This window comes from Dama dama, chromosome 1 (assembly GCF_033118175.1).
Source record: "Dama dama isolate Ldn47 chromosome 1, ASM3311817v1, whole genome shotgun sequence".
Classification (NCBI taxonomy): domain Eukaryota; kingdom Metazoa; phylum Chordata; class Mammalia; order Artiodactyla; family Cervidae; genus Dama; species Dama dama.
This window is the reverse complement of record NC_083681.1, coordinates 44,720,229-44,745,119: the sequence shown is the minus strand read 5'-3', so window position 1 is coordinate 44,745,119 and position 24,891 is coordinate 44,720,229. Positions and strand designations below refer to the sequence as shown.

The window sequence follows — 24,891 nt, the reverse complement described above, 5'->3', positions numbered from 1 at the left end:
CTTCAGCTCAAGGCCACTAGGACCCTGAGGCACTCGGACTCCCAGGCAAGGGCAGAGGGCAAGAGTGAGAGAAGGCAGGAATTATAGGCTAGGGGAAGGGGAGTCTCTGGAAATACCATGGACCGAGGGAGAGTCCCAGGGCCTCCTCTGTCCCCTGCTGCATTTGCCATCCAGACAAACGTGGTTGAGCTGTCCATGAGTTCCAACAGGTTCATGACCATCGAGACCGTGAGCACCACTTTCACAGCCTCCTGGGCTCCATGCATTACTTTAGAGACAATGCAAATCCAATCTAAATTCATCTTCATGAACTTAATACCAAACCCAGACCCATTACACTCATAAATTTAAATACAAAAATCCTAAACAAAATATTAGCAATCTGAACCCAGTATTATGTAGAAGAAGTAATACGTAGTAAACAAATTGGGTTTAGCTCAAGAATGGGAGACTGTTTTAATTTTTTAGTCTATAAATATTAATCTCATTAACAATTAAAGAAATAAAATGTATAATCATAATTAAGCAAAAAATTTTATAAAATTGAAAACTATTCATAACTATTTTGAAGAAACTTTCTTAGTGAACTAGATATTGTAGAGAAGTCCTTAAACTCATTAAGAATTGTAGGAAAAAAAAAGAATTGTAGGAATTACCTAACCTCATCAAAGGAACCTACAAAAATACCTCCAAGAAACATTATTCAAAAGGGTAAAGATTAGAAAAAGTATTCCCTTTAAAATCAGGAACAAGACAGGCACAGTTGCTATCACCACTTTAATTCTATTGTTCTAGAATCTGTAACCAGCACAATAAAAAAAAGTCGAGGGGGGAGGACAAAGGCATAATGATTAGGAATGAAAAAAATGAAAGCTATTTTCTGCAAATAATGATTATCTGCATAGAAAAACAAAAAAATTAATAGATAAATTACTAAAAACAACAGGTGAATAGAGTTGACAGATGAATAAACTGTTGCACTTTTATGAATTAGCAATAAAACATTAGAAAATATAGTTATAAGTTCAATATCTACAAAAGCAACAAAAATACAAACAATAAAATATGTGTATACTGTACACAAAAAATTATAAAATTTTACAAAACTACATCAAATAAGACCTAAATAAATTACATCCCATATTCACAAATAGGTCAACTTAATATCACAAAGTTGTCAGTTCAGCTCTAATAGATCTTTAGAATCAATGCAATCTAAATCCATCAAATTTTACAAATTTATAAAAACAAAAGTGGGACCTGATTAAACTTAAAAGCGTTTGCACAGCTAAGGTAAAAAGACAACCCACAGAATGGGAGAAAATAATAGCAAAGGAAACAACTGACAGAGGATTAATTTCCAAAATATACAAGCAGATACAACTCAATACCAGAAAAACAAACAACCCAATCAAAAAGTGGGGAAAAAAACCTAAACAGACATTTCTCCAAAGAAGACATACAGATGGCTAACAAACACGTGAAAAGATGCTCAACATCCCTCATTATCAGGGAAATGCAAATCAAAACTACAATGAGATATCACCTCACACCAGTCAGAATGGCCATCATCAAAAAGTCTACAAATGATAAATGCTGGAGAGCGTGTACAGAAAAGGGAATGCTCTTGCACTGTTGGTGGGAACGTAAATTGATAAAGCCACTATGGAAGACGGTATGCAGATTCCTTAAAAAAACTAGGAATAAAATCACCATATGACCCAGCAGTCCCACTCCTAGGCATACACCCTGAGAAACCAAAACTGAAAAATTCACATGTATCCCATTGTTCATTGCAGCATTATTTACAATAGCTAGAACATGGATGCAACCTAGATGTCCATCAACAGATGAATGGATAAAGAAATTGTGGTACATATACACAAGGAAATATTACTCAGCCATAGAAAAGGAACGCATTTGAGTCAGTTCTAATCAAGTGGGTGAAACTAGAGCCTATTATACAGAGTGAAGTAAGTCAGAAAGAGGAAGATAAATATCACATTCTAATGCATATATATGGAATCTAGAAAAATGGTACTGAAGAATTCATTTACAGGGCAGCAGTGGAGAAACAGACATAGAGAATAGTCTTGTGGACATGGGGAGAGGGGAGGAGAGGGTGAGATGTATGAAAAGAGTAACATGGAAACTTACATTGCCATATGTAAAACAGATAGCCAACGGGAATTTGCTCTCTGGCTCAGGAAACTCAAACAGGGGCTCTGTACCAACCTGGAGGGGTGGGATGGGGAGGGGATGGGGGGAGGTTCAAAAGGGAGGGGATAAATGTGTACCTGTGGCTGGTTCATGTTGAGGTTTGACAGAAAACAACAAAATTCTGTAAAGTAATTATCCTTCAATAAAAAAATAAATTAATTTAAATTTTTTTTTTTTTACAAATTTACCCTAAAACATATAGGAAAGAACAAAGGGCCAAGAACAGCCGAAACACTTTTAAAGAAAAAGATGGCAGAAGGGAGGGAGAGCCTGCCCTACCAAACACTGAGACATATTCCAAAACTAGAGCAATTAAAACAACCTATTATCCAGATTTCAAGACATTTTTTTTTTTTGGCTATATTGTACAGCTGGCAGGACCTTAATTCTCCAACTACGATTCAAACCTGGGCCCCCAGCCATGAAAGCCCAAAATCCTAACCACTGGACTACCAGAGAATTCCCAAGACTTATTCCAAAACCAGAGATATAATCATTAATAAATCATTATATTTGTGCAGAATAGACAAAATGGAAAAGAAAAAAAAAGAGCCAGAATTAGTACCCGACATTTATGAAACTTTGATCTATAAGTATCATGGCAGATCAATGAGGAAAGAAATAGCAATTCAAAAGGCAAAATTTTTAAATTCCAGATAAATTAAGGGGTTAGAACAAAATTTTTTAAAAAATTAAAATATAGAGAAAATATATGGCTATCTTTATGATATTCAAATAGGAAGGATTTCTTAAACCAGACCCCAAAAGCTCTAACCATAAAGAAAGTATTGACAATCTTTACTGCACTACAACCAAGATTGGTTCTTCAAAAAATACCTCATGGGAAGTGAAAGGAAAATCTATAAACTTGCAGAATGTATTTGCAACATTTATGACTGATAAGAGATGGGTATAAAGGTATGTAAAGAAATCCCTTTTAAAAATAAAATAAATAATATGTAAGTAAATAAATAAGCAACCTAATAGAAAACAGAGCAAATGACATGAAAAGATTTTTCATGGACGAAAAAATACACATGGCCACTGACATATAAGGAGATACTCAACTTCATTAGTAACCTGGAAAATGCAAATTAAGCCCACAAGTAGATACCATTAAATATTCATTCAATTCGGAAAAATTAAGATGTGGCAGAGTTCATTCATCAGTGAGTACTTTTATATATTGCTAATAGGACTGTAAATTGGTAAAACCCCTAGGAAAACAAGTTGCTTTAGAGGCTGGAAATCTGGGACCAGAATGCCAACAAGGTCAGTTTCTTTTGAGTGCTCTCTTCCTGGCTTACAGACAGTCATCTTCTCACTATATCCTCACAATGTGGACTTCTTATAAGACCACAATCCTATTAAATTAAAGTCCCAACCTCATAACCTTATTCAACTTTAATTACCTCTTAAAGACCCTATCTTGAGATAAAACCACATAACCATTGGGGTTTAAGGCTTCAACAGATGAATTTTGGGAGGCCACACCTGGACAAGTAACACCAGTTACCAGGTGCTCAAGGCCACATATACAGAAGGATGTTTAAAGCAGTGGTGTTCATAATACCAAGAAAGGCAAGCAGCCCCATGCCCACTCAATAAGTTGGAAAATAAATTTTGATATATTTAAACAATAAAATATTACACAGCAAGGGAAATGAATGAACTATAGTTAAATGCAATACCATGAATACATCCTAGTGAACTGAGGTTGGGAAGAAAAGATGATTCCAGAAGTTTACTACTTTCAGTATTATACTCTGATAGAGTTCAAAAGCTAGCAAAATTAAAGAATATATTATTTAGTCATATATATATAATTTAAATAACACCATGATTTTAAGCAAATGATGATGGACACAAAATTCAGGTAAAGTGTCATTTCTCTTTCTCTTTTTTTAGGATTTATTGATTAGCTGCTCTGGGTCTTAGTTGCAGCACACAGATCTTCGATCTTCATTGCAGGATGCAGGGTCTTTAATTGTGATGTGTGGGATCTTGTTTTTTTCTTAGTTGTGGCATGTGGACTCTCCTATTGATAATTGTGGTATGTGGGATTGAATTCTCTGACTAGGGACTGAACTCAACCCTCTTAGCCACTGGACCACCAGGGAAGTCCCTAGATAGTCATTTCTAAGGTTTGGGCAGTGAGGCAATGAAATATTGGGAACAAAGACATAGTATATATAAAACAGAAATGCTAGAGCCAACCCATCCTTTCTCACAAAAGCCAACTGTTAAATTTTCTGGAATTTTGAGAGCCAGTTGTTAGACTGCTCATAGTTTGCAATTAACCATGCTGGGAGTATATACACCATGGAAATAAGTAAACACTAAAACCAGGGCCATATTTTTTTTTTCAGGTAGCTGGTTGTTAAACACTTAGCATACCACTGTCTGCACCTTGGCATGAAGTCAAGGGGGTTGGCCAGGCTCACTGCTGCTAGAATCTAAGCACCGTGGAGAGGCAGGAGTCAGGGATGGTTAAGGTTAACAAGCCAGAGAAAGACGCTACACTGACCCAAAACCAGGGGGAGGGAGGGAAGGCCAGAGGCAGGTATAGAAACTAAGATATGAATATCAGAAAACCAGAAAATAGAGCGAAGGGAGTGCCAAGCCAAGAAGACAAGGAGACGGGTTTTGGAGCACCCTGGAGACAGGCAAATGAGTCGCCATGGGTCGCCTGGTCAGGCTGGCTTTTGACAGGGTGACCAATCAGCTGATGGGGTTTGGTTGCTGTAGAACATTCCCCCTGCAGGAAGCAGGTCTGCAGCAGCCACTGAAAGTGCTTCCAGGCACAGGGCTTTAATGTCACCGAATTTCAGTGTAACAGGAATGTCTCAGGCTAGTGGAGTCTGGCTGAGGAGCATGGCTTCCTGAAAACTGCCTGTAGTGATCAGGGACCGACTGCTGGTGGGAGGCAACCCACCAGCCTGCCTGGGCCAGTCCCAGTCTGCAGAAGCATGGGGTGATTGTCCACTAAAGAGTAGTTCCTGGGGTCTCTGCCCCACAAGGGCAGCCAGAAAGTGGAAAGTGTTAGTCGTGTCTGATTCTTTGTGACCCCATGGACTGTAGCTCACCAGCTTCCTCTGTCCATGGGATTTTCCGGGCAAGAATACTGGAGTGGGTTGCCATTTCCTTCTCCAGGGGATCTTCCTGACTCAGGGATTGAAACTGGGTCTCCTGCATTGCGGGCAGAGTCTTTACTGTCTGAGCCACTGTCAGGGAGTGGTTCCTGTAGGCTCTGTCCCACAGGGGCAGCCCAGGTAAGTCCCAGTTGCAGAGTTGAGAGGGCCTGGGGTGCCCCCTTGAGGTTCTCTCATGTTGCTGTTTTTATTCAGTTGCTCATCTTGTCTGACTTTGCAGCCCCATGGACTGCAACACACCAGGCTTCCCTGTCCTTCACTGTCTCCCAGAATCTGCTCAAACTCATGTCCGCTGAGTCAATGTTGCCATCCAACCATCTCATCCTCTGTCTCCCATTTCTCCTCTTGCCTTCAATCTTTCCCAGCATCAGGGTCTTTTCTAGTGAGTCAATTCTTCTCATCAGGTGGCCAAAATATTGGAGCTTCAGCTTCAGCATCAGTCCTTCCAATGAATATTCAGCGTTGATTTCCTTTAGGTTGGACTGGTTTGATCTCCTTGCAGTCCAAGGGACTCTCAAGAGTCTTCTCCAACACCACAGTTCAAAAGCATCAATTCTTTGGCACTCAGCTTTCTTTATAGTTCAACTCTCACATCCATACATGACTACTGGAAAAACCATAGCCTTGACTAGACGGACCTTTGTTGGCAAAGTAAAGGATTAAGTGAACTCTCCTGCCTAAATGTTGAGTGAGTCCACGCTCATACTCAGTCGTGTCTAACTCTTTGTAACCCTATGGACTGTAGTCCGCCAGGTTCCTCTGTCCATGGGATTTTCCAGGCAAGAATACTGGAGTGGGTTGCCATTTCCTCCTATGTCTCCTGCATTGCAGGTGGATTCTTTACCCACTGAACCATTAGGGAAGCCCTTGTTGAGCAAGAACACTGGTCTTTTCCAGTCTTCAGATTCAAATTGAAACCTGGGCTCTTGCAGGGTCTGGAGTCTGCCAGCTTTGGGGCTAGAAGTACACATTGGCTCTCCTTGGCTCCAGCTCATCCACCAAAGATCTTAGGACTTGTCAATCTCCTTAATCACCTGAACCAACTCCTTATCCTAAATATGTATTTCCTGTTGGTTCCTCTGGAGAGCCCTAAGACTCCATCCACTATGTACACAACAGATTTCCCATGTGTAAGAGGACAGCCCATTTTCTCTCTGCCCATGCCTTCTGCCCTTCTCTAATAAACCTGGACCCAGAGTTTCTGTTTATATGGTTCAGCCTGCCTAGATCCCTCAATCAGCCACTAAAAAACCAGCATCTGGATGTATGAATGCCCTTGTCCCTGCCAGTCAGCATCCTTGAAAGACCACACCAATGATCCCTCTCCTCCTGCCCCTGAGCAGAGGAAAATCACAAGATTGACTGGATCTTTGAGATCTCTGGGATAAGCTGGGTCCTCAGATAATGGGTCAATGCCTCAGAGGGCTCACTGTCTATCTCTCTTCCTAACACTGTCCATCCCCCAAGGTTGAACTCGACCTTTGCCTGGCCATTCTCACCAGATGGTCTTGCCTCCACTTCCTTGAGAAAAGCATTTGACAGAAGTTCCTGCAATGTCCCTTCTCTCCCCCATTCAAAGTGTCTCTGAATCTTGATTCATCCTTTTCTCTGTCCCTCCAAAACAAAAAGGGTCCTTAAGCCCCTGATATGAAAGTTCCTGAGGGTGCAGTGTCCACAGCCAACTCAAATCTACACATGGAGATAAGGTCCCAAGTTTCTGCATGGTCATTTGGGAGCAGCAACACTTCACTCGAGTGGTTCCTGCCTCTAGTCTTCTTCCCATATGATGATCTCAGGGGACCAGCCCTGGCTAAGGCAGACCGCCCCCCTCCCCTACCCCAGGCACCCAGAAGGCAGGCCAGAGCCCAGGGCAGCCTCTCGAGCAGGTCCCTCATGCCATGTGAGACCATCCCTCTAAACTAGGCTTTTCCCATCTGATCCTCCTTCCTCCCTTGGAGACAATTACCCTTGTTCGCACTTGTATATTCAATCTTTCTTTCTCCTCTAGATCCTTACCCTTGATTTAAAATACACTTAAAACTCTTCCAGCCTAAACTGTCCCCATCTCAATCCTGCTGTTCCCTCTGTTTAAGACTGCTTTAAGCATCTTCTTTCCTTCCCAGGCAGTTTCTTTGAGAAAGTAGCCAGCACTCTTACCATGAGTCAACCTGGCCTTTCCCTCACTCTTGAATTCTGGCTTCCATATCCAACCCAACCTCGAGTCCACCGGCACTGCTCTGCAGGGACTGCTAAACATCTAAGTCATCAAATGCAAGAATCACTTCAATCCTCCTGAGGTTGGCTCTTCACCTGCGTTTGGGGTGTCAGCTTAAAAAATATTCACAACCTAAAAGTTAAAAGTTATGTTTTATTCAATGAGAATTTTTAGGACTTCAAGCCCAGGAGGCAACATCTTAAGCAACCCTGATAGAACTGCTCCAAGGAGGTCAGGCAGGGGGCCAGGTTACACAGTTTTGTAACAAAGGGCTGGTAAGTCTGAATAACAAAAGATTTTTGTTAATTAAAGGAAACCAGATATCTCAAAGAATTTAGCACTTTTATTTGTATGGGAAGATGCAAGAGTCTAGGCTCACTGAAATCATTCCTTTGATATGCATCCACCTATCTGGGGCCAGTATTCTGTGTTTTCACATCCTAAATTTCCTCAGGGCTCACAATGGGGCGTGGCTACAGTCTGAGGCTTTTAAATGGCAGGTATTCTTTCCTTCCTAAGTTCCCTCAGGCTCATCAGCTCACCATCAATGGTGGCTGCAATCGCTAATGGCTGTGACTTCCTTTGTTTAGTGATAAGTCAGGAAATATTCCATTTCTCGAAGGGAATGGAAAGAAAGAATGTACCCAGAATACCGACTGGAGAGCAGGATCATGGGAATTCTAATCACAAAAGGTAGATCCAAGGAGCAAGCAGTTCTTGGGCATGAGAGTCTGGGCTAAGAAGTTCAACCTCACCACCCACCTTGCCAGCTGGAAGCTGGCACATGACCCAACTAAAGGAATTGACAAGTTTCCTCATAGGCAGATGTTATCATACACCTCCCACAATATAGGAAACTGAGGCTCAGGAAGTTAAAATAAAAACCCTCTAGATTGCCCAAAGTTACACAAGGAGTGAGGATCAGAACTCCTTCCACACGTAGTGTTGCAGAAACCAGTAATCAAGAAATCAAGCACCACACTTGGAGAGTTGGAGAGCTCAGCTCTGGGCCAGCGGGCCCAGAGGAGTTAACTCTCCAAGCTCTGAGCCCGGAACAAAGGAGTTACAGAGTTTTTATAGACAGACTATAGTGGACAGCACTAGCTGCCAACAGGCTGGTTTAAACTAAGGCATTTCACACGGGGAGATGAATGGCTGACCTTTATATGGACAGGCATGATTAAGCGGGATTGCAGGGGCTGGGCAATTGCAAAAAGCAGGACAAGGGTGTGTGAGATAAGCTCCAGTTCCTAGGATTGTAAGTCCCCACTTTCAGAGACTACATGACCTACATGATCCAGACTTTGCAAGGAGCAAACTGAGTTACAGAGGCAGAAGGAGCAGGAGGTTATGTGAAATTTTAACTTTTCCTCTTCACTAATACATTCTATAAAGAACTTATTTGTCTCTCTCTACTAGAATGTAAACTTTTCAAAGACAATGGTCTTTGTTTTGCTCTCTGGCATCTCCTAAAAGTGTCTGGCACATATTCAAATTGTTTAATGAATGATACACTGTATGGACACCTTAGGATGCAGTCAAGAACAAAGCCCTTTCCTTGATGCCAATTATCCCATTGAAGTGCCAGCTGCGACCTTTGCACCGCTCTCTGGCTCCATCTGGTGGCAGTCTCTCTCTCCTTCCAGGGCGGTCCCAAGTTTACTCGGAACTACTTAGCTTGGGTCTCGCTGAGTGTGCATCGGACCAAAATCAAAGAGCACAAACTCAGAGCAGGAAATTGTAACTCTGAGCGGCATCACCAGTAGCCAGTAAGCAGAAGCACTTAGTTCACGTGGTGCAGGTTCAGCCTATGGCGCTCCTAATGTTCTCCAACTGGCTCTCTTCCGGTTCTGGCTCCTTCTTTCTCGACAAGATGGCCACACCGGCAGTACCGGCGAGCGCGCCTCCCGCCACCCCATCCGAAGCCCCAACTGCGGCCTCATCTCCGGCCTCGGCCCCGGCCCCGGCCCCAGCCTCAGCCTCCGCTCCGGCTCCAGTGCCGGCCCCGGCCCCGGCTCCAGCTCCATCGCCGGCTCCCGCGTCATCCTCAGACCCGGCAGCGGCAGCCACCGCGGCTCCGGGCCAGACCCCAGCCTCAGCGCCAGCCCCAGCGCAGACCCCCGCACAGTCTCTGTCTGGCCCTGCTCTCCCAGGCCCCTTCCCCGGCGGCCGCGTGGTCCGGCTGCACCCGGTCATTTTGGCCTCCATCGTGGACAGCTACGAGCGACGCAACGAGGGAGCTGCCCGAGTAATCGGGACCCTGCTGGGTGAGTGGTCAGGGGAAATTGACGTTCTCTTTTACTTCCCACCTCCTTTTATCTTGTTCCCCTCTCGTCTCACTCCCGTGTAGTTATTTGTTGAATAAGTATCGTGTGACAAGTGACTAACATTTTATTTTTAATCTTAGCAGTAGCATTTGGCTTCAAGTATGATTAGTCCCAATCGCCGAAAAATGTGTTCACATCCTTACTGGGACGTCAAAAACCTTTTGACTCCCTAAACCCAAGTGACCAAGTTTTTTCCCCTTTCCTACTACTGGTCTTTATTTTCCGAGTGTTAACCGAGTTTTTTCTAACTAGTTGGCAACGGAGTGGGGACATCTTGTAGAAAGATATCCCTCTCAGCAAGTAAACCAGTTTGGCAAGAACCCATTTGAATTTCAATATTCTGCTTAAACGTCTAAGCCTGATCCTTCTTTCCTCGCTCTGTCTAATACTAGTCACCGGTGAAATATAGACCCCCGTTCCCCCAGTGTAGTCTCTGATTCTTCGTTTGGACACAAACAATTAATACAATACAAATCTATTCTTTGTATTAACCATCACGTGGAAAAATAACGTTTTTCCCTGCCATGTTCCAAATTTGAGGCATGGGTATTTTATGTTAGAGTAAAACCGAGAAGCCCAAAAAGGGATTTCTGACAATGTATTCTTTTCTCTGGGGACTTCTGGTCCCATCAAGTTAATTTTCACTCCATCTTGGTCACAGATATGGGGCACTTTTGTGATTCCACTTTAGTCGCATTTATGCTTTCTCTTTCTTAACCCTTGAACGGGTAATAGTTTCCATTGTAGAAGACAATTGGTGTTTTGAGAAGAGGACAATAGTTGTAGCCAGACTTCTGCAAACATTAGGGAAGTCTCTTTCCTTCAGGGACTTGCTGAAGACGCCTGACTGTGCTGACACAGACTAGGTATGAAGCAGCTGTTGGTTGCTGTCATTCACCACATCAGGCACACTCCTGACACACATTCTCTCTCTTATCTTTGAGAGTGTAGCATTTTACGGAAACTTCAGTTGATCCATTATCTTACAAACATTGCCATAGCTATCTCAAACCAAGCCTTTGTATTCTCTTTGCTTGTTCTCCTTATTTTTTTCCTTTAAGTTCCACTCATTTTCCAGGTTCCCAGGAAAAGTTTTCACTCTGTCCTTCATCTCTCATACCCCCACCCTCACCTCTACTCATAATCTCCCAAAGTGTGAAAATGTTAAGTCTGCTCAGTCCTGTCGGACTCTTTGCGACCCATGGACTGTATGGTCTGTAGCCTGCGGGCTCCTCTGTCCATGGAATTCTCCAAGAATACTGAAGTGGGTTGCCATTTCCTTCTCCAGGGGATCTTCCTGACCCAGGGATTGAACCCGGGGCCTCCTGGTTGTAAGTAGATTGTTTACAGTCTGAGCCACCAGGGGGGTCCCAATCTCCCACAGTATGCCAGAATTCTGTCACGATGCCCTGCCTTGAGCTTCTGTAATAAATGACTCTTGCATCACTGACTTGGCTCTCAAGAAATACTATTTTATTCTTTCGGCTACACTGGCAGATTTCTCAAATTCACTAGATCTATTAACTAAAGAAACAATTCTCAATTCTCCACCCTAGATTTGTACTCAGTGCCCCCAGATATTGCAGTGACCCGAGTTAGACCAACTGTAATCTAGATTTTCAGCTCCTCTTCCAGAATGGAATCGTGGTACAATGCTAGATGTTACAGAGGCAATGCTTACCGAAGAATGAGGCACAGAATCTGCTTGCTAGGAATATAGAAATTTTAAGTTAGAAAGCAATTCATGGGACATATTCCATTTGGGTAAATTAAATCACTAGTACCTTTTATGTGCCATAAAACTATTAGATACTTAGAATTCAAAGGCTGATAAAACGAATGCTACTCTTAACCTTAGATTCAAGATGAAGATATACTCTTATATGCAAGGAACTGGAGTATAATGAGATAAATGCTCTAATAGAAGGGTGCCATAATGGCATGCAAATATAGAAGACTTGACTATTTCAGAAGCTCAGAGTGGTCAAGTCTGTTGACAAAAGGTCAAATAAGATATAGAATATGTATGCATATTACTATATATGAAATAAACAACAAGGACTTACTGTACAGCGTAGGGAACCATACTTAGTATTAATGGAAAAGAATCTGAAAAAGAATGTGTGTGTGTATATATAGGTATAACTGAATCACTTTTCTGTACACTTGTAACATTGTAAATCAACTATACTTCAATTAAAAAGAAAAAGTAGCACTGGATTTGGGGATATAGTTTCAGCTAAGAGGACAGAAACCACAGTGAAGTGGGATTAAACAGACACTGATGGATCGGGAGCAACATTGTAGTCTGGTGGAGAGGGAAGCACCGGAAGCCTAGCGAGAGGGACTAGTAGGTTAGGGTGAAAATGGAGCAATCACGGGGCTGGGGGTCTTAGTGAGGTCAAGAAACAAGGTAGCAGGAATAAAAATATCAGAACTAGAAAAATAAGTTTGTGGTATGATGTTTAGGGTTCACAAGGAGAAGTTTTCTGGATGATGGTAGGGTTAAGGTTATGACTGGGACCATATGGCTGCAGGGAGGTCCAGGGGAAGCTCCCTAAAAGTGTGCTCTGAGGATGGGGCTACTCTGTGAGTGGTCTACATAGACACTCCAGGCAGCTCTGCAGGTGAAATTCTATTGAGGAGGAAATCCAGAGCCTGAAAGACGAAGATCTTAGAGTGAAGATCTGGTGTAGGACAGGTAGCAGGAAGTGAGGCAAAAGGAGACCCTATGAAGGAAGAATAGACGCTGTTTGCTGATCGTTAAAGAAGAGAGTTGGAGATAACTCTGGAGTTCCATTTCTCTGGAAAATCCAGGTTCCATTGGTGCACATGGCTGAAACTTGGACGCTTCTGAGTCCAGTGTGGATTTTTGTTGTTGTTCCTTGACTTCGAGGAGACCTCTTGAAAGCATTTGGGGCAGTTGGAAGCCCAGGATTTTATAACACTTGGACCATTCTGTCTCACAGGAACCGTTGACAAGCACTCAGTGGAAGTCACTAATTGCTTCTCAGTGCCACACAACGAGTCAGAAGATGAGGTGAGTGGGGATTTGAGATCCCCATACGGTCTATAGCTATTCGTTTGCCAGACTCTCTGTGAGGCCCTCCTACACCAAGGGTGTCATGCTCATAGCTAGAACTGCCGTTCAAAGAGCCTTGTCCCATTTGGACATACTTGGCAAGCCTCTTCTCTTTGTTGGGAGTGGCCTCTTGTCTTGTTCACCCATTTTGCTGTGGACTTGTGGCTTCTTAGCTTTCTTTCCTGCCCTTCTTCTTAGGTGGCTGTTGACATGGAATTTGCTAAGAACATGTATGAGTTGCACAAGAAAGTCTCTCCAAACGAGCTCATCCTGGGCTGGTGAGTTGGGACGGGGGTGGAACATCTCAGTGGTTGATTGCCAGCGCCTTTTGCCACCTGACTAGGTAGCGTACTTCCTCGTTTGGAGACAGGGTATTGAATGTGTATTATCTCAAGGAGCTGGGAATTCTGTGTGTTTTGCTGGCAATTTTGATCCTGTGAGGCCAAGAATACTGATTTTGAGCTGCAGCTTTTGCTGAGCAAGTCGTTTTTGCCTCATTGGTGACTTAGAGTTTTTCATGAGGTTTTAAGTCAGCCTTGTTTTATTTGATTTAATAAAATTATCAGTGTGCTTTTTTTTTTTTTTTCCTTCACTGTTGTCCCTGGGGGTATAACCACCACAGGGGTGTCAGGTACCCAGAGACACCCATGCCACCATCCTGCTTAGTGTTGATGTCACCTGTAGACATGAGTCCGCAGCTCTTCCGTTTTCCAGGTACGCTACAGGCCACGACATCACGGAGCACTCGGTGCTGATCCATGAGTACTACAGCCGAGAAGCCCCCAACCCCATTCACCTCACGGTGGACACCAGCCTCCAGAACGGCCGCATGAGCATCAAGGCCTATGTCAGGTGACCAGGGGCTTGGGCCGCAAGGGCATGGAGCCTCCTTCGTCCGTGCTAACCCTGGGTGACACCCGCCTCCACCCCATGCCCGTGTCATCCTTCAGCTTGCACCTTGCTGCCTCCTGAGGAAGCCCCTGCCTCATTCTCGGCAGTTATCCCTGGAGAGGTTTTACTCAGAAAGAAACTGTCCCTGAAGTTACCACTTGCTGATCCTTGCCTGCCCAGACTTCTGCTCATTGCTCATAGCCAGTTTCCAAGGGCAGCCCTTTAGGTATTTGAGCAAGCTTGTTTTTCCTATCATCTTTTCTAGAAGCTAACTCATACACAGTTCCTACCGCTGATCCTCACATGGTGTGCTGGCCAGGATTCTTCTCCATCTTCACTGATTTTCTGAATTGCCCTTAGGTTTGTCATTATCCCTAAAACTGTGCATAGAACATAGGGCAGTACAGGTTAAGAATGGCTGTCTTTATCTTGAACATGTCCGTTAATCCTGGTTATAGTACAGTGTGAATGACAGTCACATTGCTCTGTTGGCACATTGAGCTTGCAGGCAACTAGAATGCTGGGTGATGGGGGATGTTGGGCTGGATGATGGGAAAGGCTGTAGTGGCATGCCAGAAAAGCGGCAGCTATAGGAGCTGAAAGGATTATATTTTCTCCTTGGAATGACGCCCTTTGTTAGTGCGTCTCTTATTACATTTAACTTTGTGCTGTTTCTGTGTCTGACACTGAAGTGGCTGGTTAACCATTATGTGGTGGGACAAATGTGGTACATGTCAGTTCTTACAGGCCAGTTATTGTACCACTAAGTTCTAGTTGTTGCCTGATTTCTTAGCCTTTCCAAATATTTCAGATTCCTGCAGATGCAATGATAGTGTATAGTTGACTCAGTAAAGGCAGTCACCCTTACTGAGATTAATTATTGCACCCAGTCTAATCTTGATGGACCAGAATAGGTTTTTTTTTTCCAGTGCTGATGAGTACTTTTCGGTCCCAGATGAGACCTGTCCTATCACTTCTTTCTGTGGGGAAGGATGTCTAGGCACCGAGTTTCACAGGGATATTAGTGTCCTGTCCTCTTCACTGAGATCTCAGTGTGTGAAGTAATCCTATGGAAAAGGGTCCAGGCCCTGTCCAAATGCTGAGTCCATTCTCTCAGGCCAAGAGTTTGGTGTGTGGAAAGAGCTAAGGGAAGAAAGTGGCTTGTTCTCTTTAGACCTCTGGGCTTCATCTGGTCCAGCCTTCTCATCTCAGAACCTTGGAAGCCATGCTCTTGATATGACTGCTTTCCTAGCCGGGACCAAACATGGAAACTGCCCCCCAAAGCCATCTGTTAACCTTGACTTCTGTCTCCCCAGCACTTTAATGGGTGTTCCTGGGAGGACCATGGGGGTGATGTTCACCCCTCTGACAGTGAAATACACATATTACGACACTGAACGCATTGGCGGTAAGTGACCTCCCCATTTCTAGGTCCTGGACATTTTTCAAGGGAGGGGATTTCTATATAACAAGGATGGAAGACCTTGGGTGGGTTAAGAGCAACCCTTGATCTAAGGTTTGTGTGGGACTTGAGGAATTATTTGAGTTGTTAGAGGTGGGAAATCATCAGCCCCAGAGGCTATGTGGCCACTCATATAAGACTAAAACCAGCCATTAGCATCCTGGGTGCAGGGGTTGAACTCTCTCAGAAGGAAGAAAAGCTAGTGAGGGCTGAGCAGGGGGAGTTTGGGGAAGCTGACTGAGTCCAGAAGGAGGTAGTTTGAGCTCTCTTTCCTGATGGGATGGCTGAATTCTCCACACATTCTCTTCTACCCCACCCACTCCCACAGTTGACCTGATCATGAAGACCTGTTTTAGTCCCAACCGGGTGATCGGCCTCTCCAGTGACTTGCAGCAAGTGGGCGGGGCTTCCGCTCGCATCCAGGACGCCCTCAGCACAGTGTTGCAGTATGCGGAGGACGTGCTGGTGAGGATGGGAGGGAAACAGGAGGAGGAGGGCGTGGGTCTCCACTGTGAGACGGCAGGGGCTGCGCTGGCGAAGTCACGGTCTCAGAGACAAGAATTAACGTGCCGCATTGACTCTCTTGGTGCTCAGTCTGGAAAGGTGTCAGCCGACAATACTGTGGGCCGCTTCTTGATGAGTCTGGTTAACCAAGTACCCAAAATAGTTCCCGAGGACTTCGAGACCATGCTCAACAGCAACATCAACGTGAGTGTTGTCCCTGGGCCTCTGGGAGCCTGCGCCTCAGCACGTACACGTGTGAAGGGGGTGGGGAGGTGGCCTGGAGAAGGCAGAGGATGCAGGGCAGCACCTTTGGCCCCCTTGCAGTCCAGGCTGTGAGGAAGAAAGCACAGGTGTTCAGAGATTCTCCTCCTGCTCGCTCTTTGCTTCCCATGGCTCAGGGGTATCAGAGATGAAAAGGTGTTCTCAGGCATTTCCTTTTTGTCTTCCTCCTACTCTTGATCAGCCTCTCCCAGCTTTCATTTGCCAGGACTGCCTTACCCTCAGTGACCATCATACAGCTGGCCAGTCTTTCTGCTTACTCTCTGCCCAGCCCTGCACTCATCCTGGATTCCTTCTCTTCCAGGACCTGTTGATGGTGACCTATCTGGCCAACCTCACACAGTCACAAATTGCCCTCAATGAGAAGCTTGTGAACCTGTGAAGGGGCCGCGGGCAGCCCTCCTGCCACACTGGGCCCCAGCCAACCCCAGGACCCAGATGGAGTGAAGGAGAAATGGTGTCTTTGTGATCTGAGTCACACTGAGTCAATCAACTGCTTGTGACTCTAAATAAACATAGACTACCTTTTGTAAGTGAATTCCATCTAATGTGAGTTTCCCTCTGGGTGGAAGGGAAAAGGCAGTTCTGGAGCTCACCCAGGAACCAGGAAGTGAGTACTTTGGTGAAAGCTGGGTCCTGTGTGTGTGGCCTGAATCCAGGTCTGGATTTTTTTATGCCACTGTCTGCTTCATGGTTTAGTGGCCCAGTGAAATAATTGCTCTCATAAAGCAAAAATACAACATAATGGGAACATAAGGGCTGACCAGAGTCTGTCAGAGTCTATGTAAGACATGATATCTGAGCTGATGTTTTTTTTTTAAACAGGAAATCTGGAAAGGGTGATTGGGACAAAGGAAGTACATGGAAAATTGCTTAACCTGTTTAGAATCTAAGAAGGCAGGAGCCAGACCACGAGGGCCCACAACCTGTGGAGGTTGGATTTTTATCTGGGAAGTTGTGGGAAGGCATTGGGTAATTAGATTTGGATTTCAGGAAGATTACCGGGTACTGGTGTAGAGGTAGGAGGGAAAAGGAAAAAAACAGAAGGCAGAGGGATAGGCAGAGGGTCGCCATGATTGTCGAGAGATGACGCGAACCCAGGTTCAGGCCGGGCCTTGGGGATGGTGACAGAGACTTGGGTTCAGGAGGCAGACTCCAAGGAGGACCTGGAGTCAGGTTGACACTTGGATGGTGAGATGGGGGCAGTCTGGGATATTGTCTGGTTTCTGATAAAGGTGATAGAAGGGCTGGTGATATATGAAAACCCTGGCTACTCGAGAGTGGTGGAAGCTGAGGATGCAGAGGTAGGGTTACAGGGTAGTTTACGAAATGGTAAAGTCTTAAATGCAAATAAATATGACTTATTTTGTAAAATGGGGCCACACCAGATGTTTTGAGGAAAGGCTGAAGAATTCAAGTTACTTGTTGCCTCATGTAATCCTTAGCAAATGCTAACCAGTGTGCTAAGCAAGAGGTCCTGGTGCCTGCTTAGAACCTGCAGGGGGGACAAAGAGACCATCACTTTGGGAATCATGAGATGTTAAAGGTCGTGGAAGACTTCCAGTTAGGAAATGAAACCTAAGCTGGACTTGAAGAATGAGAAAGAGGCAGATTGAAAAAGAAAAGAGGAAAATAAGGCATTCTAGACAAAAAACAGCATGTGCAAAGGCTTGGAGGAAGACTGTCACCTAATGTTGCTCCATTGTTGCCCACCCTAGCCACAGAGTTGTTTATGAGACAAGAACACTCCTCTGTGCCTGCAAGGATGCTTGATTTTTTTTTTTTCCCCAGGCTTTGCCTATATGTGCACAAGTTTGTCTTTCCTATGAAATGTGTTTTCACACATTCTCTTTGTGGTTGTGCCTGTGCCAAAAACACTGCAGTGTATCTGGGTGTGACATCATGTGTTACTTGAGTCCTATGATACCATACTTCCCTGATTTTCTCCCAACACCCTTAACAAACTGGTCCTTCCTCCTCTGATACCCCCTATCCCATCCCACCCCCAACAAGTTCCATTCCCCAGGGTTCCATCTTGGGCCATCTGCCTGGAAGAGCTCAGGAAAGCCTGGGACTGATTACTCCCTCTGTGTTGATGATGCCTTGGCTCCAGTGCTGGCTGAAATTCAGAACTGGTTTCCTGGTTCCAGAAATAGTATATCTCTCACCTGGATGTCTCAGAAGCATCTTAAATTCAGCATGTTTCATATTCAGTTGAGTCTGTTCCTCCCCAACAAATCACTTCCTCAGGGAATAACACAACCATGTATGCAGTTGTCAAAGCCCAGAAACCTTGGGTGAATCCTTAATTCCCCCACCCACCATCATGCCTCAAACAGTTCATCACAACTCAGCCATCCTTCTTGCCGTCTGTGATCCTGTGATATAATAAATAAATTTTTTCATCCATGTTGCTAGATTCCTGGCATGCAGTTCTTAAACCTGTTGGAACCTAAGTAATAAGACCTATAAAGATAATCTTAGCCCTGACCAGCTTCTTTCAACTGCACCTGAGTTTATGTTAATGGAGTGATGTTTGTAAAGCAGCTGGATCACCACAGAATGGGGGCTGGTTGCCAGGTAAATCAGCCATGTGATTGGAGCTTAGAACGTTCAGCTCAGGGAGGGGAGAGGGGCTGAAGTTTGGATCAATCCATGAATGACCACTGGTTTAATCAGTTGTGCCTATGTGATGAGGCCTCCATTGAAAGCCCAGAGTTTGGAGAGCTGGATTGGTGAACAGGAACATGTCCAGGGACAAGACACATACCAGGAAGACAGTGCACATAAACTCAACAGGGACAGGGACCTCTGTGCTCGAGACCCTCCAGGCTTCACCCTGTGCCTCTTCATCTGCCGTTCAGTCACGTCCTTTAATGTCTTCTAACACAGCAGTAACGGTAGGTAGACTTCTTGAGTTCTGTGAGCTGCTCCAGCAAGTTGATGGAATCTGAGGAGGTGGTTGTGGGAACCTCCAGTTTATAGCCAGTGGACAAGAAGCTCTGGTGTCAGCCTGTACTTGTGATTGGCATCTGAAATGGAGGTGGGAGGGGGACATGGAGGGGAGGCAGTCTTGTGGGACTGAGACTTTAGCCTTAGGATCTGGTACTGACTCCAGGCAGATGGTGTCAGAACTGAGTTAGATTGGAGAATGCTCAGCTGGTGTCTGGGCATCGCTTGGTGTGAGGAAATCAGCTGCACTTCCGGTCGTAGACGTGTTTGATGTGGTAGTCAGTGTGGAGTAGAGGGAGACGGCTGCCCTGTTGCCCCTCTTCCATCCGTTCTCACAGCAGCCACACTTCCCTTATAAATCCAACCAGGACAAACCGATGATGAAGTTCGTAGGTGTCTGTCTACTGCCAGGGTGAAGTCACACTTCTGCCACAATCTAGGCTCAGCATGGCCTTGCCTGGCTCTTTGGCTTCATCCGTAAACTCACAGGCTGGACTCCCTTTGCTCTGCCCTCTGCCTGGAATACAGTACCTCTAGCTGGTTTAGTACTGCTGCTCTAGGTTAGTCTAGATGCTTCCTCCTGTTGGAAATGCTCCTGTGCCATGATCCCACAGCTGTCTCCTACTTAGCATCTATCTCACCATTTTGGACTTGTCTGTTTACCCTGTTAGAACATAAGCTCTGTGAGGGCCAAGACTGACTGTTCTGTTGGCTGTTAGATACTAGAACAACCCAAACATTCAGTTCTCAGTAAATGTGTGTGACATGAATAAATGAATGGATGGCTTGTAAGATAATTACCTCGAGACACACTGGACATAGTAAGTTCATCGGGGGCATTGGGATCCTGTGGAGAAGGGCCAGAGGGAGGGAGCACACCAGACAGGTCATTTGTTTAACTCATCCTACAGGTATCAGTATTTTGTGATGTTTATGTGTGCCAGACATAGTGTCGGAAGCTGGGGATACAGAAGTAGGTGAACCATGTTCTCACCCCCTGCCCCGAGTTTCAGTCTTAAAGTGGAGAGACCAAATAGGACAAAATGGATTAATTGCTATTAAAAAAAAAATAGGAATGTCTTCGGAAGACACAGTAGAGGGCAGGCTTAAATTGCCTGAAAGCTCGAGAGGGACTTTAGTCTTAAAAAACGCTGGGAATTGACTGGGCACAAAAGAGGAAGTGCTTTGAAGAAAGTGGGGTAAAGATCAAAATATTACTCAGTTTTATAATGGTCTGTGTATAGGGAGTTGTGTTTCCAAGGATGTAGCAGCCTAGAGGTAAAAATAGAGTTGCCATAATAGCCACAACAGTTTCTGTTACCCTGTCCTCTCTGGGGACACCTGCTTCCTCAGATCCTCCCAGAATCTCAAGTTCTTTGAATCAGGAGTCAATTTTTTGAAATTTCAACTAGATTTTATGAAATGTGGACAGACTAAATAATTTTTTTATGTTGGACATGTGGGTTATTTCCAATCTTGTGCTAACATTCCTTGGTGAACAACTGTGTGTGCAGACGTGACTATCTGGCTTTACACATCTTTGGGGTGATCTGTGTCCCCTACTCTGTGACACATGTTGTCACCCAGGAAGTCCACACAGTACCGCCCACCCTCTGCAAGGAGAAGAGACCTTTGAGACTAAGTCACAGCTTCCACTCGTCCTCTCTCCGCTGTGGAGGGACGGAGTGAGAGGCTGAGGGGACAAGAGACCATATAACCCCAGCCTCTGCCCTCCATGGGTCCGTAATCACCATAAACCTCTTCTCCGTCAGCCCAAACCAGAGTCCTTGGGTGGGGGGCGGGGCGGGGGCGGGGGTGGAGTTGCTTTGGAGAGCATGGGAGGGACATGGAAATCTGCACACGGTTCCCTGTTCTAACTCCAGCCTGCCTCAATTGAGCCTGTGGGCTGCTTGGCTATAAGCAAGGCCTTGGGCTCTGCTGGAGTCCCTGGAGAGGGAATAACTTTAGAGCTTTGTCCCTGGGAAAAGCTGGGCTAGGGAAGTACTGGGAGGCCTTTACAAAGAGGTCTCTGGCAAGGACCAGAAAGTTCTGGATCCTGTGAAGAACATGGCCCATAATCACTGGTGGACCTAGAGGGAAGCAGGCATAGGGTCTTACTGGATTTTTGCTCTGGCCAAGAAGGATTGAACAGATAGACTGAGTCACCCCACTTCCTAAGGCAGGGAGTCTGAGGCAAGGCTTCAGCAGGGGGTGGCATCTTGTTTGGCTCTGCTCAGCCTGTTCTAGGCAGAAAAAACCATTTCATCTTCCAGCACCCACAGAACTCCTAGAGATGGTCAGGCTGTGCTCCAGCAAGCCTTGCTGTGGCTGCGACATCAGCCATCTGTGCATTTCTCCCACATACTAGCCGTGGTCAGCATTGCCAGGAATGTTCAAACAGGGCCCAGCTGCTGGATCTGAGTTGCTTGTACACTCACTAATGTCTAGGAATCCATTCAAGCTCTTAAAGGGCTAATAAAATCCTGCTTTGTCCCCTTTCTCCCCGATGATGTCTCACAGAAGGGAAAACAGTTGCATTTGGTGCTGATCTAGACTATGATTAGGTCAGTTTGTTCCCTGATGGTCTGTCTGGTCCATCTTAGTCTATCTTCTTCCTCATTCAGGCTGCTAGTCCTGTGTTGATGTTTCTGTCTCATGATGATGACCATCAGTTCTGTAACAGTCTCTGTGTCCATGATAACGGACCACTTAGTCCCATGAGGAACACTGCTGTAAGGCTGAGGCTTTCTGAGTCATGGCCACCAGAGGGTGCCCTGGCACCAACTGAAGTCTTGGTTGCCAGTTTACAGTTTTCTGAGTAGGTTTTCCAAGGGCCTGGTAAAGAATGAGCACCTGCTTTGGAGAGGCTAGCTTGGTACAAAATAGGTGGCCAAACTCCTGGAGATGCTCCTCTTCATAAGTCTCCTAGGGCCCACTTTCATTCCCATCAGATTGTAATCTACAAATCCTTCTATACAAAAATCTTAGAGGTTCCACTTTTCAGGAGGAGCTCTCGTCCAGGCCCTGACTATCAAAATGAGGTTTCTAGGGCTTTCCACCCAGGGTAAAGAGTGGTACCAAAGCTCATGAGTAGTCCTGGGCATCCTAGGAAAGAGCCTAGCCTGTCAGTGTGTTACTAGAGTTTGGGGCAGGTGAGTGAGGGGCCCTCTCCAAACTCGAGGTTGGAAGACATGGTATGAGGCAGGATCACATCCAAACAGTCCCAGGTAAGACTGTTCAGCTGATGGGGATGTGAGAGATGGATCGAAGTAAGGGGTAGCTGAGACGCCCCAAATTTGGACCTAAAATGCAGCTGGAGAGGGGACCTACTTAGTTTGAGTCCTCTGAAAGTAAAATGTGTGGCAAGGACTTGGGGGGGGGGGGGTAGTTGATGGGGAAGGTGATCTACTTTAGATTCCTAGAGTTGTCATTTAAAAAGTACCACAAACTTGCTGTCTTACTCTCGCAGTTCTGGAAGCTGGAAGTCTGAAGTCAAGGGGGTTTATAGGGTTTATGTTTATAGGTTTATAGGGTTATGTTCCTTCCTTGTCTTTTCCAGCTTCTGGTAGGCCCATTTGTCCCTTGGTTTGCAGCTGCAGCACTTCAATCTCTGCCTCTATCGTCATATGGCATTCTCCTTGTGTCCTGTGTCCATATATCCCTCTTGTAAGGACACCAATCATACTGGATTAGGTCTCACCCTACTGACCTCATCTTAATTTCATGACATCTCCAAAGGTTCTATAGCCAAATAAGGTCACATTTGCAGATACCAGGGCTTAGGACCTCAGCATATCTTTGGGGAAGAAGAGGGCACAAGCAACCAATAATATCCTCCAAGAAACAAGTCAGTGGAGACAAGGACGGGAAGAAATAAAATCTATGGTATTAAGCTGGTCATTTCCATCTCACTGAGAAGCCTCTAAGGAACTATGTAAAATACCCCCTGAGAATTATCCTGCAGAAAGACTTGAAGACTGGGACATTTAACCCGTTCTTCCATTGGCTGAAGAATTTCTTAGGAGATTAACTTCCTCATACTTGCAGGCTGCATGCACAGGTGGACTGGGCATACTTTTCCAGCTAATTAGGAGAGCTTGAAGTGGGATGCGAGCACTTTGCAAAGAGCTGCCCACAGCTGTGCTGAAGTCAGGAAGATTATGGGCTATGGCACAGGGAACCAGGAGTGTCTGCAAAGATAAACCCTTTGCGTTGCTCAGATCTGCTCATGACCCACGATAAGTCAGTCCACTCTGTTGTTGACTTTTTTTTTTTTTTTGACTGTGCTACACAGCACATGGGATCTTAGTTCCCTGACCAGGTATCGAACTCACTCCCCCTGTATTGGAAACATGGAGTCTTAACCACTGGACTGCCGGGGACTTTTAAAGGCAGTGGTCAGCTGCAAGCTCTACGTTTAAAAAGAAAAACTTTCATCAGGAGAGTCAGTAGATTAAAAGTATAGTAAGTGTAGTTCCCCTGCTGTGTTTGCTCCTAAGCCACTATTAATATTTATCATCTCTTTCCCCCACAACCCAGCCGCCAAAGGTGGTCAGATTGCTTGTCCTGAGGGTGTGAGCCTTTGGCTTTGCCATCATCAGGTGGTGTTGGCTGTGGTTGCCTAGTTGCTGCCATCACCAGGCCTGAAAGCACCAAGAGCCACTCCAACACCCAGGTGTCACCTGACCCCTCCTTGGCCCCATCAGAGGGACTATCCTTACCTCTTCTGGACAGTCAGGGGTGGTTGTGCCCTCAAATATAGCAATTTTCTTTTACCTGATAGTCCACTGGCACGGAGAGCCCAAAATGGAGAACTTTCCTTGTTAACCAGTGGAAGACGTCCCCTCAAGGACCAGAACCAGTCACAGAAATGGGGAACATAGTTCCTGCAAGGAAGTCCCCAGGGTGATGATGAAAGGGGTCGATTCTACTTCACCTCTTGACTGCTTGGCCCCATGTGTTCTAACTGCCAGGGACGCAGCACTATCAGCCGATAGCTTAATACATGTACTATATCGTGGAGGACAGTGACCTGATCCACGGTTGTCATCCCAAAGCTGGCTCCTAGGTGAAGTCTTTGAAAGGGCATTCCCACTTTCCACCCTTGGCTTCCAGGTAATGAAGAATATGGTAAGACCCCTTGTACAGAACCATCGTCACAATCCTTCACCATAAAACACACCCTTCAACTGAGATGTCACTCTGCAGGATCCCGGGTTGATAGTGAGACATTTTATAAATCACTGGAGAAAGCAGCAGGGAAGATGAGTCCATTATTCAGAAAAGCTTTCAGTTCCAGTCGGGACACCCTGCTGCCCTCGGCAGGGTGGCGAGAGTCTGATGCAATCAGCTTCCCCGGTGTTGGGGCAGTCTCCTCAAAGAATGACAGCATAATGAGGATCCAGCCTCTGCAGTGAGCATTCAGCAGTAGCAGTACGCAAATCTGCCTGGGTGAGAGGAAGCCCTGTCTCAGGGCCTAGGCCGAGCTTCCATCTCTGTCACCTTCCCACTCTGTTCGTGGGCCCAAACTCTTAGTTGAGGATAGAAACTGATAGCCACCAGACACGTCATTCTTTGCACCTGGTTGTTGAGAGCCCCCTCCTCTGCAACAGACGCTTTCTGATGAGCATTGAGATTCAAAAATCTGCCCAGTCTGAAGCCACTCCTGTTAGTCCATCCACACCCCTTTCCCCCAGACTTCCTTCTCCAGTACTCCAGTCTTGCTTCATCCAGGCCTCTGACCACCCAGTTGAGTTACTCCCCACTGCCCAGAAGTCCATGTGTATTCTCCCCTCAGGCCGTGCCTC

The 24,891-nt window shown here is 45.4% G+C and overlaps 1 protein-coding gene across 1 annotated transcript; it reads left to right on the top strand.

The window, feature by feature from the left end:
* The first annotated feature begins 9,445 nt into the window (after positions 1–9,445).
* EIF3F (eukaryotic translation initiation factor 3 subunit F) lies at positions 9,446–16,670 on the top strand. The gene is made up of 8 exons (XM_061148094.1): positions 9,446–9,854; positions 12,884–12,954; positions 13,195–13,274; positions 13,711–13,848; positions 15,204–15,295; positions 15,678–15,814; positions 15,944–16,057; positions 16,437–16,670. The coding sequence occupies exons 1-8, from the start codon at positions 9,461–9,463 to the stop codon at positions 16,512–16,514; spliced, it is 1,104 nt and encodes a 367-aa protein (XP_061004077.1). The 5' UTR covers positions 9,446–9,460; the 3' UTR covers positions 16,515–16,670.
* Positions 16,671–24,891: the final 8,221 nt, after the last annotated feature.

Excerpts from the sequence above, each read along its gene's own strand:
- EIF3F (XM_061148094.1), top strand. The coding sequence starts at position 9,461 with ATGGCCACACCGGCAGTACCGGCGAGCGCGCCTCCCGCCACCCCATCC. Across the intron at positions 13,849-15,203 it reads AGCATCAAGGCCTATGTCAG|CACTTTAATGGGTGTTCCTG; the intron begins GTGACCAGGGGC and ends CTGTCTCCCCAG. Across the intron at positions 15,296-15,677 it reads CGACACTGAACGCATTGGCG|TTGACCTGATCATGAAGACC; the intron begins GTAAGTGACCTC and ends CCACTCCCACAG.